Source organism: Nipponia nippon, unplaced genomic scaffold, assembly GCF_047370975.1.
Source record: "Nipponia nippon isolate SJK-2023a ecotype South Korea unplaced genomic scaffold, ASM4737097v1 scaffold_3, whole genome shotgun sequence".
Taxonomy (NCBI): Eukaryota; Metazoa; Chordata; class Aves; order Pelecaniformes; family Threskiornithidae; genus Nipponia; species Nipponia nippon.
Window position 1 is genome coordinate 106,098,287 of NW_028262347.1, and position 25,744 is coordinate 106,124,030.

At 38.2% G+C, this 25,744-nt stretch overlaps 2 protein-coding genes across 15 annotated transcripts in view; one reads left to right on the forward strand and one right to left on the reverse strand.

Annotated features, from left to right (window-relative positions):
* The window catches only part of MAPK8 (mitogen-activated protein kinase 8), a 52,420-nt gene extending 33,344 nt beyond the window's left edge, over window positions 1-19,076 (forward strand). For 3 of the 9 annotated variants that reach the window (XM_087768280.1, XM_087768281.1, XM_087768282.1), the window contains exons 6-13: window positions 47-212; window positions 5,016-5,087; window positions 6,739-6,921; window positions 7,730-7,854; window positions 8,833-8,896; window positions 10,822-10,899; window positions 11,876-12,007; window positions 13,819-17,351. In XM_087768280.1, the coding sequence (XP_087624406.1) occupies window positions 47-212; window positions 5,016-5,087; window positions 6,739-6,921; window positions 7,730-7,854; window positions 8,833-8,896; window positions 10,822-10,899; window positions 11,876-12,007; window positions 13,819-13,850 (852 nt within the window). In that variant the 3' untranslated portion in view covers window positions 13,851-17,351. The other 6 variants (XR_015707111.1, XR_015707110.1, XM_087768284.1 and 3 more) reach the window with 6 other exon arrangements.
* Window positions 19,077-19,208: 132 nt separating this feature from the next.
* The window catches only part of ARHGAP22 (Rho GTPase activating protein 22), a 158,309-nt gene continuing 151,773 nt past the window's right edge, over window positions 19,209-25,744 (reverse strand). For all 6 annotated transcript variants that reach the window (XM_087768275.1, XM_087768274.1, XM_087768276.1 and 3 more), the window contains one exon: window positions 19,209-21,529. In XM_087768275.1, the coding sequence (XP_087624401.1) occupies window positions 21,301-21,529 (229 nt within the window). In that variant the 3' untranslated portion in view covers window positions 19,209-21,300. The remainder of the gene's footprint in view (window positions 21,530-25,744) is intronic.

Below are 25,744 nucleotides of genomic sequence, written 5' to 3' on the forward strand. Positions count from 1 at the left end.
ACTTTGTGCTTGTCTTAGCAGTCATATATGATGTTTCTTTTTAAAGGATTTAAAGCCCAGTAATATAGTAGTAAAGTCAGACTGCACTTTGAAGATTCTTGACTTTGGACTGGCCAGAACTGCAGGAACTAGTTTTATGATGACGCCTTATGTAGTGACTCGTTACTACAGAGCACCAGAGGTCATCCTAGGGATGGGATACAAAGAAAACGGTCAGCAAATATAGTCTTTCTTTGGCATAGCTTTATTTTTTGTTTGGCACACCACATTTTACATGTTAATGTTTTTTTCAAGCTGTAGAAATTTTATAAATTAACCTTGTGACCAAAATGCAGATTCTGGATACACCAATTTGTTTATTCAACTCAACCCATTAGAAATGTTTGCATTTAATAGGAGAAGAAATTGAGGGCCTTGTTTGTTTAAAAATTTAAATAACTTGTTTGGTAGATTAAGTTTCATCCCAGAAGAACTGGAAATATATTTTCTTAATACATGGTATGTACCTTGATACACCTTCATCTGACTCTATTCCTGATGAGGATGTATATTGTAATTCATCAGTAAATGTGTGTCCTAAATTTAATGTTTAAATAAGTGTATTCAATATAGCCTTTCAGGATACAGGGAACTTAAAGGCTACTACTTGAGACAAGAATGCAGAGAGTACTGTCATGAAGCATCATAGATTCTTTGAGGTCCATGACAAATTCCAAGGAAATTTGTTTACTTTGTTCCTCTGCTTCCATTTCCCTCCTCTTTATACTCACTCTGTGGCCCTTCTTCTCTCAGTATCTTCTACAAGAAAATGAGGAAAGGACACGCTATTTGAGGGAAACATACGATCAAGTACACTGCATCTTCTGAATGAAACAGATAATACCCTTTCGGAAACCAAAGAAAGTAACATGTCATTCCCGGAATTCTGTTATAGCAGCCCCAATTCTGCTGCCATTTCATTCATCCGCCGTCACTGTGATCAGTTCAGCTTACTTAGTGTTTCCACCTCAGGCAGGCACGGTGCACAGAGGTCACCATTTGCTGAAGGTATTTTAAACCCTCTATTGATTAGTCCTCCAGTAAGGCCCATGAGATGCCATGATGCTTGGGGCTTTGTTAGCTGTCTCCAGGTGCTGTGAGGCATGGCTCCTCAGGTTACTGACACAACTGGGGCTTGCTTGGCTTTTGAGGATTCTTAATATAGTCTGCAAACTTCCCTGGCAACTGCATACCATTAGGAAAAAGTGACTTCAGGTTGTGTGTAAACGATAGAGAGTTGATTTTTTTTGTTCTTTATAAAAGTCAAGAAGAATAACTTCTATTGGTGTTGACAATGAAAGAAGCCAGCTCAAAGGAATGAGAATAGATCTTTTTTGCAAGGCTGTGGATTTTATTTCTGTTTGGATCGTTAGTGAGCATGAGAGGATGTACATTCCTTCAAATGGCCACCACGGTTGGCTGCTTTTCCTGTAATTTAGATGTCAGAGGTTGAGCAGAGCAAGCTTAAAGTTGTTTGTTTTTTTTTAACTCCTAAAGTTTGGTAGAAAGCGTATATTTAAGTTTGTCTTTCCTTTTTTTTCCCCAAGAGTTTACATTGGCCAGTTAAGAGACATTAGATAAAAGAACCTAGAGCTGTAGTCTGAGTGACGCAGCTGCCTTACAGAAAGAATTGATACAATGGAAGTCACAAGTTTTCTGACTTAGTTTGCCCAGTTTACATTTTTCTCTTAAGTAATTTTGAGTTGCAAAAGTGTGAAACATTCTTTCCACTAAAATGTTGCTTAGGTTATTATTGGAGTTAGATTTTGTTCTAGAGCACGCTGTCATGCTAGTGACAATCCTGTTCCTTAAGCAAGTGTGAATTGTGTTCTGCAGCAGAATATAAATAAAAATTTACTTTCTTACAAAAAACTGTCATGTCTTCCCCAAAGACAAATACACGGTCGTTGAGCTGAGAATGACGCTTTTGGAGAATGTAAAAGTTAATCTGTTGGCTAACTGAGTCAAAAGACAATCTGCATTTCCATATGTACTGTTGTCATTAAAAGGCTATTTGCATAAACTGTTACTCTTCTCAATCCCTGCTGGATTGAGTTCCTCCTGGTGGAGCTCCCCTGGCAGGGAGGCAGGTACAAGGGATGTACTTACAGTGAGAACCATGGGCTGTCCAGGATCCTCACCTGTTAGCACTGATGCCTACTTTAGCCCTTTAAACCCATAGTTAAATTAAAAGTTAACTTACTTAATTTAGAGTTAAATATTGAAAATGGACAGCTAACTAATGGTTAACATTAACATTTAATTTAATTGAACAGGGTAATCTGGCAGCTTTATGCTGTTTCAGTGCCCTGCTCAACTTCTGTGGGAGGATTGCAATATATGTTTTGATGACTGAGTTATGTACTGCAGAGTAGTATTCTTTTGGTACTATACTACGCACATACAAAATCTTTAGTTGTTTTAAAACTAGCAAAGATCCCAAACAGATGATAAGAGTTAACTTCTAGGTTTTGATACTGAAGGAGATAAAGCACATTGGGGTGTATTACATTAAGAAACTAGGCCTTGCAAACTGAAGAAATTTGGAACTGAACGACACCAAAACTGTTGGTGCACACATACCTTAACATATGTAGATTTATGTGCAGTTATGTGCATGAATATCAGGAAGGAATCACCGAAAAGCAAGGAAAGCTCCAAACCCTCTGAAACTACTACTTTTAAGTTTCCTAGTATGTACACGGGGTTTGAACTTCATTTTCAGTTGGTATTTTTTCTCTTAGAATTATAGAAAATAGTAAGTTCACTCCAAACAGAGTTTTTAAGAATAAAATACACTCTGTATGACAAGCAGTATATTTTTAAAAAGATTTTTCAAATCTGTTAGAAGATTTTACTCAGTCTTCTATAGAAATATTCACAGGAGCAGTCCTCAGTGTACAAGTTAGTCTAGCTTTATAAAAAAGTTAGAGACCTATAAATAGACAGGTTTTGTTTGATTAATGAAAGCAGCAAACCAAAACACCTCCAAAAATCATGTTTGGTTTTGTAGGGTGACCAGAAGAATGGTTTTCAATGTTTTTCTTCACCTCTGAAGTAATATGTCTTCTGAGGCACGAAGAGAAGTCATTGACTCATGTTATTTCTCTTCCCAGACTTCTCTGTGCAATTATGATCGTCGTTTTTATCATGTTGGACACAAACTAAATACAATAGATTTGGGTATATTTTGGTTTGTGATGGCAGCAGATTGTTTTGCAGGTGAAAAAGTCAACATTCATAATTTTATTTAAAAAGTCAAATGCAAAACTTGGTTTCAAATCTTTGGGTCTCTAAGCCAAAGAATATGTACTTTTCTTAAGTACTTCAAAAGAGTTTTTAAAGACAGAACACCACTAATCATAAAATGTTGACAGTATTTTTTTAAATGAACGAGGCCCTTAATTTTGACCTATTAATATGTACAACTATGATCTCCTATCATATGATTTAGATACGATTTTAGAGGAACTTGTGAATAAGGGGGAAGGAATATTTTCAGTAAGAAGCAACGTTGTTTGCTTGACATTGAGCTTCTTCAGAACTTTTACATGTGACTTTTAGTATACAATTGTTCTCATTTAAATCCCCTTCTTATCTGCTTAATTGAAATTCCAGTGTCATGTTTGACATAAAAGTATTTATAATAATACAAATTCATTATTATGACTTCAAGAAAACTTTTGCATACAGAGTTAACAGTATCTCTGAAAGCAACCACAAAAGAAATTGACATACCTGTAAAAAGTAAACTTGTGCATCTTTACGTATGTCTTCTGAGTGATTTATTTTAAGGTAATGTGGAAAATGTGTATTTCATACCCCCAAAAAATTGCATTTGAGTTTTTCTTTTGTATAAGATGTTATTTCAGCATAACTGGAGAAATACTTTTAAACAAATAATTTTAACTGAAAATCTTTTAGGAGCATACTAATATTGTCATTAACTGATCCTCTAAAATTCTAAGTGATCTTTTACTGATTGCATTTGCTTTTTATTTAAAGGGAGAGAGAGATGCATGGTAATCTGACTTTTAGGAAATACTTGGCGGCAAATTTTAATTCCTACGTAATAACCAATTAATTCTCCTCCTAAAAGTATAAAGTGTTCAGATACACAGTATTTTTAAAGGTCAGTTTACTTTGCTACTTTTAGAATTATTCCTACAACTACAATGGAATTACTTTCAAGAAATAAAGTTATCTTTGGTGCTTCAGTCTAGTCTATTGGCAGAGGTAGCTTTGCAAGCCTTGGAGCTTGGAGAAGGGCTTTACTTTGCTCGATTCGTGTGTATCTCTCTCTCCCTCTCTCTGCTCTAGCTCTTGCTCTAGCACTATGTTAAACAAAAGGATGTTTTTCTGCCTTGTATTGGAGACAGTTAAAAGCTAATCCTTGTATATGGTGTATTTTAAAGTGTTTTCATTGATTACTATAAAGACTTGCTCTTCTTCCTGTGCTGTCTCTGCAGTTTATAGGATGCAGTCATGTTATGCTTCTTTTAATTTTAAATGACCGTTTGCTTTGCTTTTCCTTCTTTTTGTGCTACAAACATAGTGGATTTATGGTCTGTGGGGTGCATTATGGGCGAAATGGTTTGCCACAAAATCCTCTTTCCAGGAAGGGACTGTATCCTTGTGCTGCTGCAGCAGGTTGAATTAGTTAGGAAGTGATTAACCTTTTTATTGATGTTATGTCATGAAAATGCGTATTGTGCAATTTTTTTTTTTTATTAAATGAACATGGATTTTTCTTGTGATACACTTAAAAAAATTGCGAAGAACTTCATTTATATTCAGGCTGCACCTAGCAGTAGGACATAGTCTCTGCTGGTCCTGTAGTTAGCATACATTCACCTTCACTCATTTTCATTACACACGCTTTTTATAGTCACTTCATGTGTGTGTGTCTAGATGTTTTTATTTACTTTATTTTAATAACTATCTTTTATGTTAATATCATTGCATTTTGTTTTCAGTTGACATTTGGTCAGTTGGGTGCATCATGGGAGAAATGATCAAAGGTGGTGTTTTATTTCCTGGTACAGATCGTATCCTTACCTTTGGCCTAGGATGTAGTTGTAAAAGGTCAAAAGATACTGCAGCAATATAGTTCCAGATTAAGGTGGTTCTAATTTTTAAAATACTGGTTTTAAACTGCCTTTTCAAAATACAATTTGCAAGTTCATAGTTTTGGTTCCAGGAAGCTGCAAAAATGTCTACAGTTATACCATTTAAAGCAAAACCACAACACAGCATTACTGTGTATGACTGTCTTTAGAGATTAACACTAAGCAAGATGAACAAAATACCACTTGGGCAAACAGGTTTATTTTTCCTTCTTTCTTTTTCCTTTTTTTTCCCTCTTTTTTCTTTTTCCAATTTAGTACAGTGTCTATCCATTGCTTTTGGATGTTGTCACATTTAAGATAGGGTCTTTTTGTGTTTAGGTGGTGTTTTATTGGTTCACGTACATTGATTTTTGCTTTGGAGATCATTTTTATGTAATAACTTACTAATCTTGTTCAGTAGCTGAGCGCGTTAGTAGTTATTATTCTTTACATTTTATAGGAAATGTTTACAAAAAATTCCTAACCAGCTTAATTAGTTACACTCTGGAGTTTTATATTTTTGTATGCAGAAATGGTCCTGCAAACAGCTTTCAGAAATACCTGGCACTTCTGTCTTTCTATTCTGTGAATGATTTGGTGGTATCTGTATGGGTTGTCCTGTGAACAATACTTCAGACAAAGGGTCTGTTCCAAGCAAATAGAGCTGAAACCTCTGGATCGTGGCTAAAATTAGTGGATCTAATTGGAGTTTGGCATCATTTGTTTTACTAGTAGTTACAGTCCAGTTTTTTAGATGCTGTCAGAAATCTTCCCTGCTTTTTCTGCAGGTTAACTGTTTAATAATTGATATAGTACCAATTAGGGGTGAAGATTGGGTGAAGATTTTGAGGCACAGTAAGGAGATCCAGGGCATCCTTACTTTCACACAGCTCTGTCATTGCATGAGCTGCACCATGCTTAGCTTTATGCATCTGGTTTGCTAGCATGGCTTTTCAGTTTAGGCTCAGTGCCATACAATGTAAGTACATTTTTTTTCAAGGCCTGTACTAAAGCACTGTAGAGCTTGAAAATCCTTATATAAAGGTCTGCTGTTAAGTTTTAAAAACATAAGAGGGGGCCTGCTACATCCAACTGAAGGTTTAGGTGGCCCAGTATCCGCTTGGGATGTAACTTGAGAGAGTCCAGGACTGGGCTGAGGTATCAAGATGAGAACGAAGGACAAAGCACCTACACAAGGTAGTTCTCATGAGTGCCTTGGTGATGTGGAGCAGCTTGACTACTATGAATACGTGCTCAGATGAGGAAGTGAGTTCTTCTCCAGAACCCAAACAATGCCTTTATTTCAGTTTAATACATTTTGTGAGTCTCTTAATTTTCTCTGTTTCTCAGAAGTATATCCTTTGCTAGTTAATTATGATTTTGAGTAAAATACACGTTGCCTTGACTTACTGTATCATAGTCTTGCTTTGTTTCACTGTTTTCTCTAAGAAGGTAGTCCTAATTAATGATGATGAACTTGATATTTTATTATGATTTTCTGTTTTCTCTCTGTTGGTTATTTCATGTGGTTTTAACATAACTTTCTAGCTGAAAATTAGACACAGTGTTTTTCTTAGCTGCATAACCTTAGATATTGATCAATGGAATAAAGTTATAGAGCAGCTAGGAACACCATGCCCTGAATTTATGAAGAAATTACAGCCTACAGTCCGAACTTACGTGGAGAACAGACCTAAATATGCTGGATATAGTTTTGAAAAACTCTTTCCAGATGTCCTTTTCCCAGCTGACTCTGAACACAATAAGCTTAAAGGTAAGGTCTGTCACCTGTGTGTTATATATTTTAAAAGTTTTAAAACTGTGATATATTGAACAGAAATGTATCTTGGTTTTGTTCCCTATAAGATCATGCCGCTAAGGATTTAAATATTACAGTATTTGTGTCATGGGAGTGGGTGAAGGTGCTGGTGTATGCTTACTTTCACTTTCTCGTCTTTTCTGAAACAGCTCCTGTTCTGGAGATACCTTTATAAACAAAAGTCCTCTCCGTGACAGATGCCAACATGATTTAGAGAAGAGTTGGGGGAGGGTGGAATAGAAGTTGTGTATGCAGAGCAGATAGATCTTCTTTCTCTATAAAGTTTTTATATTCATAATACATAGATACCCTGTAGTTACTGAAATAACTTACTGGTTCTAAAAGTCACCTACTCAGTGGAGTCACAGACTCACTATATTTTCTGTGAGTAACAGCCCGTGACAGTTTTTTTCCCCATAAACTGTAAGAGAGCGGTAGTAGGTGCTATTTCAGACAAGGCTGTACTGCCAGCTGTGTTGTATTTTACATAAGGATGTCATGCCAAGGGGTACTGTATGCTGAAAATGTATAGTAAAACATGTACAACTCCTTTCCCACCTGTGTTATTCTCTTGAAGGTTGGGGGTTGGTTTTTTTTTTCATCAAATGGACCGCTTTCCTAAACCCCAAATTATTTTGACGGTTGCATAGATATTAAACTGGAATTTGTTTACGCTGGGTCTCCTCTCCTTATGAGCTTTGAAATACTGTATTATGTGCACTATATATGGCACTAGTCTAAATAGAAAATTTCACTTTTGCAGCAAGTCAAGCAAGGGATTTGTTATCAAAAATGCTGGTTATAGATGCTTCTAAAAGAATCTCTGTGGATGAAGCCCTGCAGCACCCATACATCAATGTTTGGTATGATCCATCAGAAGCAGAAGCTGTAAGTTCTTGTTTTAGGTCTCTGATTAGGAGGGTACTGTACTAAAGCAAACTTGTTGTGATGCTTGATATAACTGCTTGAAAGAAGATTATTGCATGATCTACACATTTCTCTAGAAGCTTAACTGAGCCATAATCATTTTTATTGACATAGATTGACATGTTTATTAGAAATAGTATTAGAAATGGGTGCAAACTGAAGTACCTGTATCTCTGTGTGTGTGTTCATGTACAATTGCATATAATCTCCTGGACATGTAGTAATGCATCTGAAATCTTTTATATAGGGTTCTAATTTATTCAGCTTCAGTTGTTTCAGTGTGGTTTGATTGCCCTTGATAGGATTCTGGGGTATTTATTCATGGGCAAGAGAAATATTTTCATTAGTTGTAGCAATTGATAGTAGTCTTAAACAAGAAAATAAGTATTTCAGCAAAATTTGAGTACAAGATTTTGAGCTTTCAGTTATTAACACTAATGAACAAAGGGATTAATTGAAAATTTTTCTTAAAAAATTAATTTCAGGACAATTTCAGCTTATGAGAAAGGTCATTTTTTTTAAGAGAAAGGTGATTGGTGGTGGGCCACTAAGAATAGAAGAAGATGCTTGATGTAAATGGTGCAGTTAGAATTCTGCTGATCTACTATAGCTAGAGGGAAAATTTAGTAATTAACAGTAAGTAGGTATAAAGGGGTGTTTGGGCTGGAGACTGCTGCACTTGGGAGCTCTTTTACCAGACTGTTCAGTTTCTATTTTAATTATTACAGTAATGTAAGCAAATCTGTTAATCAGAAGATGTTTAAAATATGTAGCAGCATCTAGAAAATAGACCAAGTCCAAGTATGAGAGAATATATGATGATGTAAATACTGTATTTTTAAATCAGGTTCATATTCTGGGTGCTTATTTTCATTTTTCACTTATTCTGTTTTTGTGTCCCTTTTGATTGCTTTATCATGAGTTAGTTTTGTTTTTCAGCCACCACCAAAGATACCAGATAAGCAATTAGATGAGAGGGAGCACACGATAGAAGAATGGAAAGGTAAGAAGGGCATTTTAAGTTTACTAAGGCCTTTGGAAGTAGCCTAGGCCCCAAGAATTGCTGTTGCTAAGGTGGTTCTGAGCAACCTCATAGTATTTACTAAAACTGTTTGGAATGGCAAGGGAATAGATCAGTGCTTCACAACCTCTTGATTGTCAGGACACTAAAAATTTTCTTCTGAAGGTGCTGAACCTTTGTAGTGAACTTAAGACCTGCCAATTTCAGTCACCTTTTTCAAACTTAAGGCAGCGTTTTTAGGGAGGGTAACTCTTCTGGACAAACTGTTACATTGAAAAAGGTGCAGGAGTTTGAGCAATGTAAGTTTGAAGTAGAAGCACTAGTCTTCAAGTGAAGAGTATATTAGCAATAACTATACTTTTTTAAATCAAGCAGAGGATTTGAAGGAAAAAGCCATAAGGAGTGTTAGTAATGGGCAAGATAGTGAGGTTACAGCTGGGGTGGGAGACACGGATGGTTATCAGCTGTGGGATCCTGAGAAAGTAGCTGGGGTTGAGGTGTGGAATGTGACATGAGACTCGTACCTCCAAGAGCATGATTTTTAGTGTTCAGTACTCTCTCAGTATGTATATTTCCTGGTCATATATGAGGTGTAAAATGATAAAGTAAAAGGGGAACATCTTTGTTACTTGTAAAGCTTGTGCTTCATTTTGAAATTGCTTCTAAAAGGTGTGGTGTTATTGCAAAAGTCCTAGTGCTAAGAAAAAATGCAGATCCAGAGTGCAGGCTATAAATGTTGCATTTAAGCAGGAATTTAGTGCATTGAGCAATCTAATACTTTGTACTGAAAAAGTCTAGGAAGGGACATTAAACCTGTATAGCCTTTTTATCCCCAGAGGAACAAAAGCAGGGAAAACGTTTCATGAATCATTTTTGCCAGTTTCATTATGTTGGCTGGTAATGGACACAGGTCTGTAAAATGTAGTACTACCACACTTTTAAGTTGTTTTCTATTAGAAACTGAGTTTTAGTGGTAAAGGCGCAGAGATAAGGAGAATTGTGGAAATTCCCTTACCCTCTTCCTTCCAAGCAAAGTTATTTCCCTTTTGAAGCAGATGTGCTGAGGGTATTTCAAGCAATATGGAGTTTACTTTTGAGACTCGCACAGCCCTTGAAATTATAATTCTTAAATGTTCTTTTCTTCCAAACTGTTGCTTTAGTTTGCCAGTGACAGTTAAACAAGTAGTATCCTGATGGTCAGTTCTTATGAGTTGCATTTAACACGTTTAGTCCTTTTCTTCTACTGTTACTTCTGTAGATTCACAGCTGAAGTCTTTTCTGGGTAATAAGCTGCCATTAGCCTAGAAACCTTCTGGCCAGTACACAGGGTGTGTGATTCATGTTACAAGCACTTCTGACCTTTTTAAGGATGAGAAACTTCTGTAACTGGCAGATAAAGTTGCTGCTTTCATTTGGAGTGACTACTTACGTGCCAATATTGTATTCCATTTCATGGTGATCTGGACCTTTAGATATTGTTGCTGAGGAAATTTAGTGGTAAATGTGTGTTGGGAGGATGCCAATGTTGTTTGGGCTTGTTGCTACCTGTTCTGTTGAAGACTGCTGATCGAGTTTATCTGTACCAAAGAAGCCATTGATTAAAAACTGAGTGGTTATTAAGACTCAGTTTAACATCAGGTCCCCAGGCAGCCTGGACAAAAGAGTCTTAGAGCAATGTCAATGTGTTCTTGAGAGTGCCAGGCCATTGTATCTCCAACAGAAAAGAACTGTACATTTTTATATCACTTGCCAGTTGTTCTGTAGCCTCTACAGCCTGTTGTTCAAAACTAATTCTGAACAGTAATAAACCTATGAAATTTAAATGTACATTTTAATGGGAACTGTATTATCAATCCAGTCTTTGGTTTGCAAATTCATTTTTTGCCTTCCCTTCTCTGCATTTTCAGAGTTGATATACAAGGAAGTGATGGACCTGGAGGAGAGAACCAAGAATGGGGTTATACGTGGACAACCAGCCCCTTTAGGTTGGTTACAATAAAAGCACAGTATCAAGCTAGACTGAGTTGTAGGTCAGGAGGGAGTAAAGCTGTTCAAGACATCCAAGAGTGCCCTAACTCAAAAATATGGCTCTTAAATGACCAATAACCTCTTGAATTCTCCTTGAGATGTTGCTTATTTGAATGGAATGTATGGGGCTGTTATCTCTTTTTATTAATCTAGTGAATTCCTCTATTATTGTCCCCACGTAACGGATGTTTCATTCATTTCAGTCCTCAAGAGACTCCTGGTATGTACTAGTACTCTTGCCATAATCTGGTTAGATGTGTAACTTGTAGCTGGTGCAGTTTCAAATAAAGATATAACCACTACTTTTATCTACTAAGTAATGAAACAGGATTTCTAGGTTGTCTGCCTTGAATATCCCTCTAAACAGAAAGAAAATTGATATAGACTCCATTTGCACTGTTGAAAAATGATGGCAAGAGTTGGTCAACTGTTGCTGACTCTGCTGAGAGTTCACTGAAGTCCAGACTCTGAAAAATCACTGTGTACCTGAGATTGTATACATTCGATGTGGCTGAACACCACCTATTTCCCAGCCTGAAGGGGAGGATCTGATGGAAAAAACTAGTCCCCTTCTTTCTTTATCTAAATATGTAGATATATTCTAGCTTTGGATCTCAATATTTAGTAGGATATCTTAGCTCTGGCTTTATGCAGCATCATCTATGAGATTTTTAACCTTCAGCCATTATCATTTTATTGTAATTTGGCAGTTATCACGTCACGTGAGTTCTGTGTTCTTGGCATACCATTCATTAAGCCCCATGTTAAAGACTTGTGGGTTTTATTTACTTTGACAATGGACTGAGACACGTCTCTTCAAACTTGCCAAAACAAGGGAAAGTAATGACTATTAGGAAGAGACAGACTAATGCAAGTACTGAACCGTGCAACTGTATCTGCAACTGATTTGCTGTTTTGTTTCTCATAGCACAGGTGCAGCAATGATCAATGGCTCTCAACATCCATCTTCATCGTCATCTGTCAATGATGTGTCTTCAATGTCAACAGATCCAACATTGGCCTCTGATACAGACAGCAGTCTAGAAACCTCAGCTGGACCTCTGGGTTGCTGTAGATGACTACTTGGTCTTTTGGGGGGTGGGAGGGGGGTCCTTTTAGTCATTAATAGGGCACCTTTAAAATTTGGTGGTATTTTTGAGTGTTTTTTCAAAAATAATCGTAGAATTCATCATAAAGTGCTGTAATTTTAAACTGTAAGTTGTGTTAAAAGCAGCCACTTTTTTTGCTGTAATTAACTGTAAAATATTAAACCTTGTAATTTTTATTGTGGTTTTAAAATCTGCATATTTGCTTTACTATTATGCTGCTGATCTTTTTTTACTGAATTTGTAAGATTTGCTTTATCAAAGCACATATTAATGTTGTGGTCATTACCATATGATGAATTATTTAAGATTTTATAGGTTTTCAATTTTTTAATTAGAATTTATTCCAGATGTTTTGTTCATGATATCCTTCAAAGTTTTATGCTTGGTCATATGTCCATGTCCTGGTGGAGGGGGAGAGAATTCAGTGCAGCCAGCTGTAGTTTTAGGCATACTACTGTGGTGCTGGCAGTGAACAAAATCCTCTTTTATTTTGGCCATTTGCCTATAATACTTCAGCAAAAGCAACAATTGGTGATTTTTGGTTTTAGAGAAACAGTGTACAATCCTTTGCAAAGTAACCTCATCTGAATGGTTTTATGAACTTAAGGGAGCAAAGCATATCTTCAAAGCTGCAGAAATATCTAGCCTAACAAAGTAAAGCGATGTTTTCTGCAGAGTTGTGGCATGCCAAATCTTGTGATCACCATAAAACACGAGGATACTTCATGAATAATACATTGCAATGCAAATAAACTGTTTACTTCTAGCTTGTAGCCTGTTTTTGTACACACAAAACAAAGTGTATCCAGGATGTCTAGACTGCCATGAGGGAAAACGAATATGCTGTAGCTATACTTTAATGTAATATGTGATTCTTGGGAGTTTTGTTTCTTACTAGTTTTGTCTACTAAGGCGAGTGCTTTTTGGGTAGAATAGGGAATGACGTGAATGCGGTAGGGGCAAAACTTCAGCTATTCTTTCTCCACCAAAAGTAACTGATTGCTAAAAACCATTAAGTGGTAGGAGAACCTCAGGATTTCTGTAGCTAATGCATTAAGTGAGCAATATATGCCATCCAAAGGAGGGAGAAGTAGTGCTGTATAAATTAATATTTATCTCTTTCATTTCACCATGAGACCAGTGTAGCAGAAATCTTAATAATGGTTCATTTTAAATCATAAATATTCAGTAGTTTTCAGCACTGAAGCTCCAGGTTTCAATACACTTTTTAAACAAAAGATATATTGAAATATATAGAACAGTTACTAAATAGTCATGTAAAATGGTGCTGCTCCTCACAGAAGTATTTTAACTGTTTACATTTTATATTTACAGAATGATTTATGTATAACTGACTTAAGTTTATGTATGAGTTAAACAATCATTTAGAATTTATTCCTTTGGAAAATGCAGATTTTTAGTGAAGCTAGGCTGTATAATTGATTGCCTTGTGTAGATGCATATTTTGTGTAGTGAATTAGAATGTGAAGAGGAATTTAAATTAGTAATGCTCACAAAAATGAGCATTAAAAAAATACAGAAGTCTTGCCAGGCACAGAGCATAAGCAAATCCTATAACTGGCTACAGAGGTCATCCAGGAATGACTGATGCTCTTCAGTGTGGTTCCTTCTGCTTGTTGGGTTAAAGAGGTATCTTTTTGAAGTTCTAATTGAAAGAGGAAAATTTGTCTTTGCAGTAAGTTTCAGAAAAATAGAAGTGATAGTAATGCTTTCAATATCTAACATGTCTTTTTAAAAAACATACAGGGTTACAAGGAATGGTAATGTCTCAAAGATGACTAAATTGGTAAACTGCACAGTTGTTTTCCTGGCCTGGCTAGACTGCTGGTAAGTGCCGTGTGCGTGTAATTTTGCTTTCCTCACTTGTATCTAATATTGCCTTTCTAAATGACATTTGTTAAGGCAATTATTTTTACAGGGTCCTGCTAATTGTATATTACCTTAGAATAGGCAGGACATGTTTGGATTCATCTAGCACTGGAACATAGAAAATCTGCTCAAGTTGAACAGAGACCAACAGAACAGTCTATTTTGTAATTTTTTATCAAAGTTTAAGCTGTGAATTAAGCCAAAATTTTTGGTCATACAACAGTACTCCATTGTTATGTAAGGTCAAATGATACTCCGGTCAACACAGTGTTATGAAGTTAAGGCTGACAAAATCAACTTCTGATGCCTGTAAGTGCTGTTAAGAACAGAATTTGGTAAATATAATTCCTATTTAAATTTATTTTGGACCCCTGGATTGCAGTGGTGACTAAAATGTTTTGAAACTTTAAAATCATTTTTGCTATCACTTTCCAGTGTCCTAAAAAAAAACCTGCTTTAAAATGAATATCGAGTGAAATAGTTACTATGCTTTTATTGCAGTGTGCTATCAATAGTAACGTCGTTGAGTTCATAAGCTCTAAGAAGAATTGAGCTTTTCTTCTTTTAAGGTAGGGAACCTAGAGTTCACTTTTGGCACCATCTTCATAGCAGTGTTGCTTTTTTTTGTTTGTTTGTTTGCAGTTGCTTGCATTTTAGGCAAATTAAAGTGATGGCAAATTTCAAAGACAAGAAAATCAGATTCAGTAAACAAATTATCACAACAACATGCTAGTCTTAACTTCCCTTTTTATTTGTTGAAATATAAAATTATTTCAAAGATAGTTGTACACTGCCACAGATAGCAAACAAATGGGTAGCTAGAGTTCAGCTGTCTGTTGTTATGTTGTTAGCTCATATACTATCTAATACACTGTACAATTTTATTCTTAAAGTATTAAGCTGTACTTTAGTCTATGATTCCAAAATCTCATGACAACAGGCTTCAGTAAAGTGCATGCAACTTCCTGCTTTAGGGCCGTTCCAATCCCTTGGGAGTTGGTAGGGAGTGAATTACAGTGAGCTGTGCCTGATTTCTTATGTCAGGTGAGGTTAAAAGTTGGGCAATAATAACAAGATTAATTTCCACCTTCTCTGGTCAGAGCTGTGGCAGGCATCAAGCATAAAATAGCTCCTCTCTTTTTGTAGAAGTAGGTTCTTCAAGATTTTGAAACAGAAGTGGGGGGGGAAATTAGTACTGTTACTGTGTGCTGCACCTCTGCTCTGTGAAGTCTTTCTTTGTTAATGCAAGACAATGGGGTCAGAATTGAGGTTTTTGTGTGTTAGTGTGTGTGAGAAGCTGGACTGCCAGAGGAGTACCCATCAGCTGAACAACTTTAGACCGGCCTGACTGACCAGGTCACCTCTAGTGCATCCATTCTGCTGAGCTGAATAGATATGGCAACTTTCCCTATGTAGGTGCTGTGCAGCTTGGGTTTTTAGTTTAGAAGAACCTTACTATGCTATATGCAATAGTGTCTTTCTGGATAGGAATTCCAGCTAGGCACAGATAGTATCAGCATAAATTGTTTGGAAAGCCCCCCCTATCAACACAGGTGTGAAAGTAGGGGAGGACATGGGAGCTGTATTTGAGGCAGTTGTGGCAATAGCACCCTCTGCTGCCTCAGTGTCCAAGTAAGTAGCGTATTACTGATGTGGGTTTGTGTTATGGAAAATGGCTTCTCTGAACACCGGCTATTTTGTTAGAGAGCAAAAATTAAGCACCTTGACAGGCCTTTGCATGAATGTAATGCTGCTGCATTAATGTGTATGGCATTCATCTCAACATTGCATAAAGAAAAACGATCAAAAAGCTAGTACAGGAGGATAGTTCCTACCCAGCCAGTAATCCAAAGCGTATGGCATTAAATGTTTCTCAGTTAAGATTATGGGGGAAAGGGGAGAAGACAGTTCAGCTTACACTTGGTCTTACTGTTTTGAGTTGCTAAAGGAAGCGAATTACTGTTTCTAGACATGTTTTTATTTGCTGTTGACAGCAGCTTGTCCATGCTGTTACATTTTATTTTCCTGTCGATGTTTTGGTTCTTACATATTTAGTTTGAGGACTGGAGTTGAAGGAGAGCTGTCTGCATTCTTCAGTAAGATTAGAAAGAGGGGTTTAATGGAGAAATGTGATGAGGCTCTGCTGCCTACCCAAATTTTCAATTTATTTATTTTATTCTTAGTTAAGGGCACTGGATAAAAGTGGTATTTTAAGTGATCTCTTTCACTCCCTTCTCCTCCTCTTTAGATATTTCTGCATTACAGAAACGTACAGAATCAGATCACGTTGTGTTTCTACTTCTGCAGTTAAAAATTTAAGCTAGGTTTTCTTGAACTACCTCACACAAACTTTCTACGTTTAAGTAAGCAAAGCTAACCCTTGCTATTGGAACTACACTGAATGTGAATAGAAAAATACACTTCCTTTAGAAAAATAAACCTATTGGCCAATGTTGAGACAATATCAGTAAGTCGGTTTCTTATATATTTCACGTAAGATGTTCATGTGTAATATATAGCTTGTGTACAATAATGTACATCTAGAATATTGTGTTAGCTGTAAATTGGTGATTTTATTATTGTAGTCTGGTTTTGTAGGTAAAAATAGCTTACTAGTAGTGTCAGCTCATCCTTTACATTTTACAAAAGGAATAACTCTTGGTAAGCTTTGCATACAGATGAATTACTTTTGTAGGCCCAATATCTAGTCTATTTTTGAGAGTTCTTTAACTTTTATTACTAAAGTTGAGAAAAAAAAACCCTAATTATTGTGATCATTCCTTCTGCCCCTTTTGAAATATATTATTAATTTTATTTTGTCCCAAGAAATATGAAGGGGAAGATACACCATTAAAAAGACTGGGGAAAAACTGTAATTTTTTTTTTTTCTTCCCCACATTTGATATCTTTTCCTGCTTTTCCTTTATTCCCTCCAAATAAGCTGTTGGTGGGGCATTACTGAGAACATTGTGGTTTTTTTAATCATTCATGCCATAGGTCATTACATGTGCACCACTGGAATGTATACATTGTTATCTAGTATGTCAATTGGTTATAATGATATTTTAAATAAAAAAGAAAAAAAAAGTTTGACCACTATCCATTTAGTGTTTCTTCATTGCTAGGCTGGAATGGATTTCGTATGGATTTTATAATAAGGCTGCAATTGGAATTTTATTAGCGTCAGTCCTTCCTGAGAATTCATCTGTTTTTAATGGTACTTGAAGTCCTGCCTTGTGTGTGAGCTCACTCGTGGGCAAAGTGATGTGTTTCTTCCGTTTCTCCATTCATGTGGGCTTTGGATGTGCCACAGACTGATAATACCAAGTGTGTTTGCGACCGCTGGGAATCCGTTCTTGCTTCCTTGCTGCCAACTCTCGCCGCCTTCTTTCCTGGAAGTATAGCTGCTGAGACCCTGTGTTGCAGGAAGAGGTGGGCAGTCTAATCTGCGAAAGGAAGGCCCAGTCCCTGCGCCCTCAGGAAAATGTTTCTGAAAACTGAGTCTCAGAGAAGCCTGAAGGATCTGACTTCTGAAGAGCTCTTACTGGAGAACTAACTTGGGTGCCAGGACCACTTCCTGCACTGGCACCTCTGCAGTGGGGCTAAATCCTAACATAATGCATTTCATTGCCTTCGTTTCGAGGGAGTTCTCGGCATTTCTTTAAACGAAGACTCGAGATGCCCTTGAGTTGTGTTCGCGTGCTGTTACATTGTCTTTGTGTTCGTTTTTAAGGGAAAGGTACTGTGTCCATGGGCAGTACAGCACAGCCTGCTTTGTTTCTCTCGACCAGCTATTAGTGAGGTGCTCTTCTAGGAATGTAGTGAGGCTCAGAAATGCTCTTTTTTATTTGTATATGTTAGCATAAAGTGTAGCTGGTTCTAAGTAATATATTAATATAGAGCAAGGCCTGAGACACTTTTAGCTCTGCGAGGGATTTGTCTGTGGGTGACTTCAGCCCAGAACTGAAACGCTCCATAGTGCTGCTGGCTTGCATAGCCCTATTTGGTGAATGTAGATAATTGAATAAGCTATCACTATTTATTTTCCTTTTCATGTTAGAAATGCCACAGAGACCTACAGAAGTTTTTTGTTATTCTGGAATGCTGCTGTTTGGCTTTGGATTTCTTTTAAGCATATGCTTGTGTTGGGTTTCTTGCACTGAACATTTTTTACGCTTTTTTGCCTGCATAATACTGGAAGGGATGTTCCAGGCTGGGAAGATTGCACGGGTAAAGCTATGGTAAAAATGTATCTATCTGATTCTAGGAGCCTTTCGTCATGTCTTACTAATACTGACAAACCTGTATCTATCTTGTAAACGCTTGCTAAGAAAGCTGGCACTTTAAACTAGGGGCTGTAATAAGCTAAAGGTCTGCAAAATAAGGAGTATCATAAGTATCATCTTCCTCAAATAAGGGTATAGTGTTCTATGAGATTGTGTACAACAGCATAAGTGAGTTCCTATTTATTTCTTGCATAACTGCCCATGATGAGAAATTAACATTATGCTCCTGTTGCTGTGCTTTGGAGTTAACATCCCACTGTGGTGTGTTTTAAGCATGAACTGGGTAGTTTGCAGCTTCTTGCAGGCTTTATTTACTGCAGTGGATCATCTTGAAAAGGACCTGAAATTTATTCCTCATGAACAAGAAGAATAGATCTTGCTGGAGCACAACAGTAAGCCGGGAAAGGGTTAGTTCCATTAACCAGTTTGAGTGGATACAGTATCATTTGTGAGAATGAATTTTATCCTGGATGCCAGATTAAGATTATGTAGTGCTACATAGCTGACAGGTGATCCTATCCTGGAGCTGAAGATTTGGAATAGGTGGGTTTGTTCCCCAGTTCTGCTATATGTAGCAGTTATCTAAGTTTAAATACTTAAAGAACATCTAGAATTCCAGCTGCATTTGATTTCACTGAGAGGTAGCCAGCAGTCCTGTTTAGTGCTTGTCTTGTATATTTGTTTTTTTAGGCTCCCAGTCAGCATGGCTCAGTTCTTAAGTTTGTAGTGTGCCAGAACTAAAGGGAGGAGTCTGCACTTGATTGATACATACAGGAAATAATGGAATATAAATGGTCTAAGGGAGTGGGCTGTCAGGATGGATATAGTGAAAGGTACCCATGTTGGGGGTAGGACTGAAAGAGGGCATTAAAATAACCTGGTTGCTACTACTTGGATTGAATGCCTCAGTAGAAACTTTCTTTTTACCAGTCCTGATGTTCTAAATGCAGGGAATTACTTATAACCCAGTTCAGGCCACTCTCCAATATAAGGTTTATTTTCTGATGATAGGCAAGGTAGTTAATGCTACCTCACACACTCTGCTGTTCCAGCTCAAAATCGTTGTTAACAACAGTTGCTTCTCACATTATGCATCTTAATGCTGCTGTTTAAACAGGCCATCATCTTCCTTGCAGGATCAGTTGTGACTATCTGTAATAATACAAGGCGGGGGCAGGTGTGGAAAAAAAGGCTAAGGGCGATGCTGCTGCCTGCAGGTGGCAGGCTGCTCCTGTTGAACGCTCGGGTACCTGCCACGCTGCCTCACAACAGGGACAGTAAGGAATCCGGTGCAGCTGGATGTTCTGGGAAGAAAGGAAAATGTTTTGAAATAACTGAACTAACCTATCCACACGGCTTACTTTACCACCTTGCTTGACTTGTCTTAACCGGGAAGGCTTAGGTTAAAATGTTTCTTTTTGCTCACTTTAGATGGTTTACCTTTCTATAGGAAAGAGAAGCGTTACAGTGAGGTAGAAACAAGTTAACTTCTAGATGTTTAAATATTGAAATACCTGGATGAGGAGAAAGTCAATACGGAGAGGTGTACAACCTGCTGGTATGTAAAAAGCCCCTTCTAAGGTTATTTCCAGACAGCGAGTGATATTCTCTAGTAAGAAAAAACAGATTCAGGTCATTTTTTGCAAATACTTAAAATAAAGCAAGCACCCTTACTACAATCTATACTTTCCCTTTAGCCAGCTCCTGTTGTCGTGGCACTTTTCCGTTAAAAATCTTTCTCCTCTGAGACTCCCAAGCTGCCTCAGCTGTCAAAGATACGTGCCAAGAGAGAGCGGACAGTGCTGGGCTGGCAAGTGGAGTTCAAGCTGAATCAGGTGAAACAATTTCCTGTGTGCAGGCTCTGCATGGCTCAGGGCACTAGAAATGTTGTTCAGAACTTCTCAAAGTCCCTTGAAGGGAAGTGAGCCCTGGCAGCTAATTACTGGAAATTACAGCTTCATTCTAATGGCATTTCTTTAGTAGAAGCAATGACCTTAGGCTGCTGGGCTGTTTGCTGTATTCCTCCTGTCTCCTCATCTCCCTGTGAACTAACAACAAAAAATCAACTGGTGTCCTGAGAAACGTTAGAAGGCAGCTAAGCTTAAATTGTCCTGGGAAGGTTAAAGATAGATCCCACCCTTCCCCCTTTCTAGCACTAATTGCACTAATTTCTCTTACCGTAGGTTTTGCTGTTAAAGTTTTATAGATAAAAATGCTCAGCAGTTGGATGTGTTTTGATGATAAGAATCTTTCTTCTCCTACCTTGATGTCTGATCAGTACATATCAACTCATGAGATTTTTTTTCTTGCAGCTAATACTGCTCTATTTTGGCTCAAAACCCCCGAGATACCTAGGGCAAAATGTGCATATTTAAAGTTCCATGGAGTTTGTGTGGCCAATCTGATTATTAATCACACTTCAATAAGTCACATTTCTGTGAAGCACCAGAACTGTTCAGTGAGTAAGGGACAACTTTAGTGAATTGTCAAGACTTTGGTATCTTCAGCTTGTTTGTAGACTTTGTTTTCAAAGCATCTTCATAAAATAATACCAGTTTAAGGAATGAGAAATTTGAACAAATTTTATGTAGGGAATGAGGAGGAAGAATACCTCATTAAATCCATATGCTAAACCACATTGAATGTGGTGACTGCCATCTTCCCAAGCACAGGTGTAGGAGGCCCTCAGCTCCAGGCTCAGCCTGCCCATCAGTTCTGGCCATCCCACCCACCTTGCAGGACCCTTCCACTGTCCTTGAGCCAGCAAAAGGATGGTGCAGTAAATCCGAAGATGGCAGCAGTACAGCTGTGGAGAATAGAATCTTTTGATTTGTGGATAAAAAGGCTGCCCACTCTTTCTTGGCACTCTGACGTACAAACTTTTAAGCATTATGTATGTTTAGCAGTCTTTCCCAGCTGGCCCAAATACTACAGCACATGTAAAGACAACAGAGCAAGTGTCACCGAGAGCACAATGACTGTAGAATTACTCATGATACATGAGTATACCAGAACAAAATATGCATTTTTCACTGGTTTTGCCAGAATTTTCTATGCTGTACATCAGCTTGCTCTACTTGGGGACTTTAGCACTTCGACTCCCAACAGTTAAACATCCTAATGTTGAAAAAAAATCTTCCATTTCCTTCTGCAGGAGGTGATTTCTTTTCTCGGCATCTTCACGAGCACGTTCAGAATTCCTCAGCTTTATCTCCAGCATCGTGTATTTCTTTCGTTCTTGGTCCAGTTCTTCTTCTAACCTAACCACTTGTTTCCTCAGGTCTGCACTTGTTTCTTCGATTCTTAAAACCAAAGGGGAGAGAGAGAGAGAGAGGGAGAAGAAAAAAAGTGTTTTTAAGTGGCTGGATAAATACTGCTGATAGCTATAATGAATATAAGTTGTTCAACTTAGAGCTAAAATATCTTCATTCTAAGAGGAAGTTTTAAAGGAGGGCGCTAGTTGCCATTTCATTAAGGGCAGAGACTCCTTGAAAGCTGGAGCCTACTCTGTTTGTATCTTGAGGAAATATGCTCAAGTCTTACAGAACAATGCTTACTTTTGGGCAACAGACTGAATGTCTGAGGAGATGGATTAACTCCTCAGTTAGGTTGAGTTCCAGTATATAATTCCAAAATATTCTTTTAACCTCTGTTTTCATCCTGGTACTGTGTTTCCCTGTATGGATACCCAGTACGGAGGAACATCCTTGGAGGTCAGGTAGGAATGAGGTCACAGTCCTTCCTCACCATCCATTTTATGGTAGTTTCTGTAAAGTTTGTCACTGACATTGGGGTCAGGGAATAAAAGTTTTTCATACTGTACAAGATTTTACAAAAAACAACTTTTCATATGAGGAAAAATCTGAAGAACAGACCTTAAATAGTTCATCTGTGCACAAAGCTCTAATGCAAGACAGAGCTTTTGTCTAAGGAGGTCAAAGAACAAGGTTCATGTTTTTTTGATTTGAAACAAGCGCAGAAGGCACATCACTTGCTGTCCTCCCCATCATGTTTCCTAATCGCAAGACAGAGTAGCGGTGTTGTTAATAGAGAGGAGGGTGTATGTCCACAGATAGGAATTTCTGATCAGTAGAGTATTTGGAAAGGTTGATCTTAACAATTAGGCTTTTCCTAGGAAAAGCGTCCCTGCTTTAGCTTTAACAAACAACTAAACAAAAAAAACACCTCTTAGGTTGATTGATCAGTATAATACCCAACTGTGAAGCTGGGGTGCCTGGCTTCCCTGTGAAACTGTGAATGGGTTATTTTTAGACAGGGTAAATGACACTCAACAAGAGCATGCTACAGACTCAACAAAAAAAAAAAAAAAAAAAAAAAAAAGACCTTTGTGACAGTCCCAGAAGGGTCTGAATTCTATTTTGTGACCACCAAGAGGCAATTATGCAGGCAATGCAGTACATCCCCTTAAACTGTTCCCTCATATACAGCTAAGGATGGCAATATGATCATTGTCAAAACTAGGATTGAGAAATTGTCAAATTAGCAAGTCACACATAGGTGCAGTGATCACCAGGTCCAGCTGCACTGATGAGCAAACAGAAACATACAGTATGTCTGCAAAAAACTGCGCATCTTGGTGAAGGCAGACTTTTATCACCCACATTACTGTCTTCTGTAATACAAGAGGACTCTTCTGAAGCTAGGATGCTTCCCTTCCTCCCCCCTGCCCCTGACATTTTTGTTATGTCCTACGGATCTGAGCTACCAGTTAAATTTTTCTGCCACGAGGTTTTAGGGGTCTCAGCTACAGCAGCCTAGACTAGCTGTCCATGTTCTGAATTGCACAGGGTCACAGTACTTACTGCATTTCTACATACACAACATATTACTCCTCTCCAAGATACTTCCAGTTTCTTAAGAGTCCCAGGTGGTAAACGTGAATTACTGAAACTCAGCCGAGAATGCCTGATAATTATACTAACCTCGAGGGAAAAATGCTCTGGAACAGACTGGTTACAGGAAGGCCATAAAACTTGCCTCCCTCTGACTAAGAGAGAAAATGGGCAGTTGATGATGATAAATAACAGCTTTTCCATCAGCAAGTGTTCCTTACCTCTGCCCCAGGCAGGTACTGACTCTGCTTTCCCTCCACTTATGTACGTGCCAACAAAAAGCTCATATTCCTTCATTAAAACGTGCCCTGCTACACACACTGAGTTCTGCAAACCACACAAGCACACATACAATTGTAAAGGAACTAATCATTACTTTTGGGGACTAAATTATCTTCAATAAAATAAAGCTAGCGAGGCAGCCCAAAGTTTTTCTGCTAAGCAGCCTCCCTTCTTTGCTAGTTAGCTCCTGTCTTTCCACAGGAGCAGGCTTCCATGCAAGTCTCAAAAGGAACATACTTTTGCACATGTAAATTGCTGCAGATGTAGTAAAAACATTGCAAAATTTTTAAGAGTTGAAAAACTTGGCTTGATATTCTTAAGCTTGACAGCAAGATCCTTCAGGCTGTAATCCTGAACAGCTGGAATGATCCTGTTTAATACAAAAAGGCAGTGATTGCATCTTGCACAGTTTTATGAAACTATTAGTTCATTAGGCATTTTCCTCTTAGCTACTTTGCCCTGTGAGACCTGGCCAATTTCTAGTCCTCCCCTCCAGCTCTCTGTCCCTGTCCAGCTGAAGGGGAAAGGCAGGTGTTTGAGCTGAAACAGCTGAAAATGCTCAGCAGCTGGAATGAAGAACAGGTCTTCCTGGATGTCCCTGATGTCAACAGCTGGAGGCCCCGTTGGAACAGTTTTACTGATAGGAGGTGGAAAGCCATCTCTCCCCCAGGCAGCAGGTAAAAATGTGCAGATGCACATTTCCAAGTTTTGCAGCCTGGTCTCCTTTCTGTTTATTACTCTCTATCCCTGCAACAAGGCTTGCCCAGGGCAGCTCTGCAGAATTAAATGCAAGGCACATACCCTCATCTCCTTCCCCCTCTGCATCAGTAGGGCATCTAAAAAAAAAAAAAAAAAAAATAAGCCATGAACTACTATCCTCATTCTTGGACCTTTTCCAACACACCATGCTGGCAATTAGTGTTGTTCTCATCAGCTCTTCTGCCTGGAACACAAGAAGGCGGGGGTAAGCTTTTCTCCCACTCTGTGATGTTGGGTGGGAACTGAAACTGCTACGTGGCCTGATTCTCCTTCCAGCCTCACATACCAAGGCAGTACAATGCAAGAGGCAGAAAAGCTGCAGAGGCTGGCAAGCCACCACCATAGGAAATCATAAAATAAAGCAGGAAGATAGCAAGTGTAATTCCTACCTTAACAGCTGGCCCACTGGAAGAGATCATAGTTTAGATACATTTTTGAGAAATTTACAAGAAAAAAGAGGCAACAAATGTAGCTTGAAGCTGTGCTATACAATCCCTATGAACAGTCATATGTGCTTTTGGTACCATATTTGGGAGACTGATTGGAAATTGAGGCATGTAAATGCTATTGCAGTTTTAATAATCGAAGGAGTGCAACATTAATACCTTAGCACACAAAAAGCAGAGAACTAAACTATTTGTAAGAAATGAGACTGCAGCCCTTCTTCGATGCAAAGTACCATGGCTGCAGAGCCCAGGCCAATGATGATTCTTCCGTATTATAACATGGTGTGCAATTTTGCATACGGCTGTATATTAAAACACGTCTAATTCCTTTAAGCAACAATATTTTGTATGCATGCTTCCCTGAGTACTTGCCTGAAAGTCATGCTGTTAAGAGCTTAACACTCATAAAACCCAATATACTAACTCACACAAATGATTAAATATAACTTCCTAGTTATTAATACTTTCTAATTCTTATAGCCTGTCCCTTCACACACGCTGCTCCTGAAAACTGGAAGGAGTTTTTCTGAGCACAGATCTAAAGTACAGCACCAGCAGTTGCAGTAAACATCAGAGTGGGCAAAGACCTGCACAGTTCATGTATCTGCTGTACAAGCAGCACCTTGCTGCTATTTTGAGTCAGTAGCTGGTCAGTGAGCAAAGGACCGCTACAAGTCCATCAAAAATCAAAAGCAAAGTTTCTAGAAGTTCAACACAAAAGGGCTGCTGAAAAAGTTGTAACTGAGATGCAGTCCCACCACCACCACAAAAAACCCTGGAGAAGAGTCAAAATCAGTTTCCTGAAGACTGTTTCTGTTGGCAAAAGCAGCAAGAAGCCCTCAATTTCAGACTGATTTGGTGCAAATCTTGGCACCTGTACAGACCAACAGAGTTCCCTGTTGAGGCCTGACCACCCTGGGTCCCAGTCCCTCCCTCCAAGAGAGATGTTTGCTTTGCTGTTTCTCCCAGGACACTAACAACGAGCAGACTTTGGCATTACCTGTGCAATTCTGATTTCCAGTGAAAACATAGAATGTGAAATATTGGAATACCCTGTGTGATGGAAATCTCATTTTTTTGATCCTTACAGATCAGAGAGAGAAAAGTTGGATTCAGCGAGCAGTGCGGAAAGAGCAGAACCAAATCTGCTGTCTCCCAAACCCAAACTCCAGGTCTG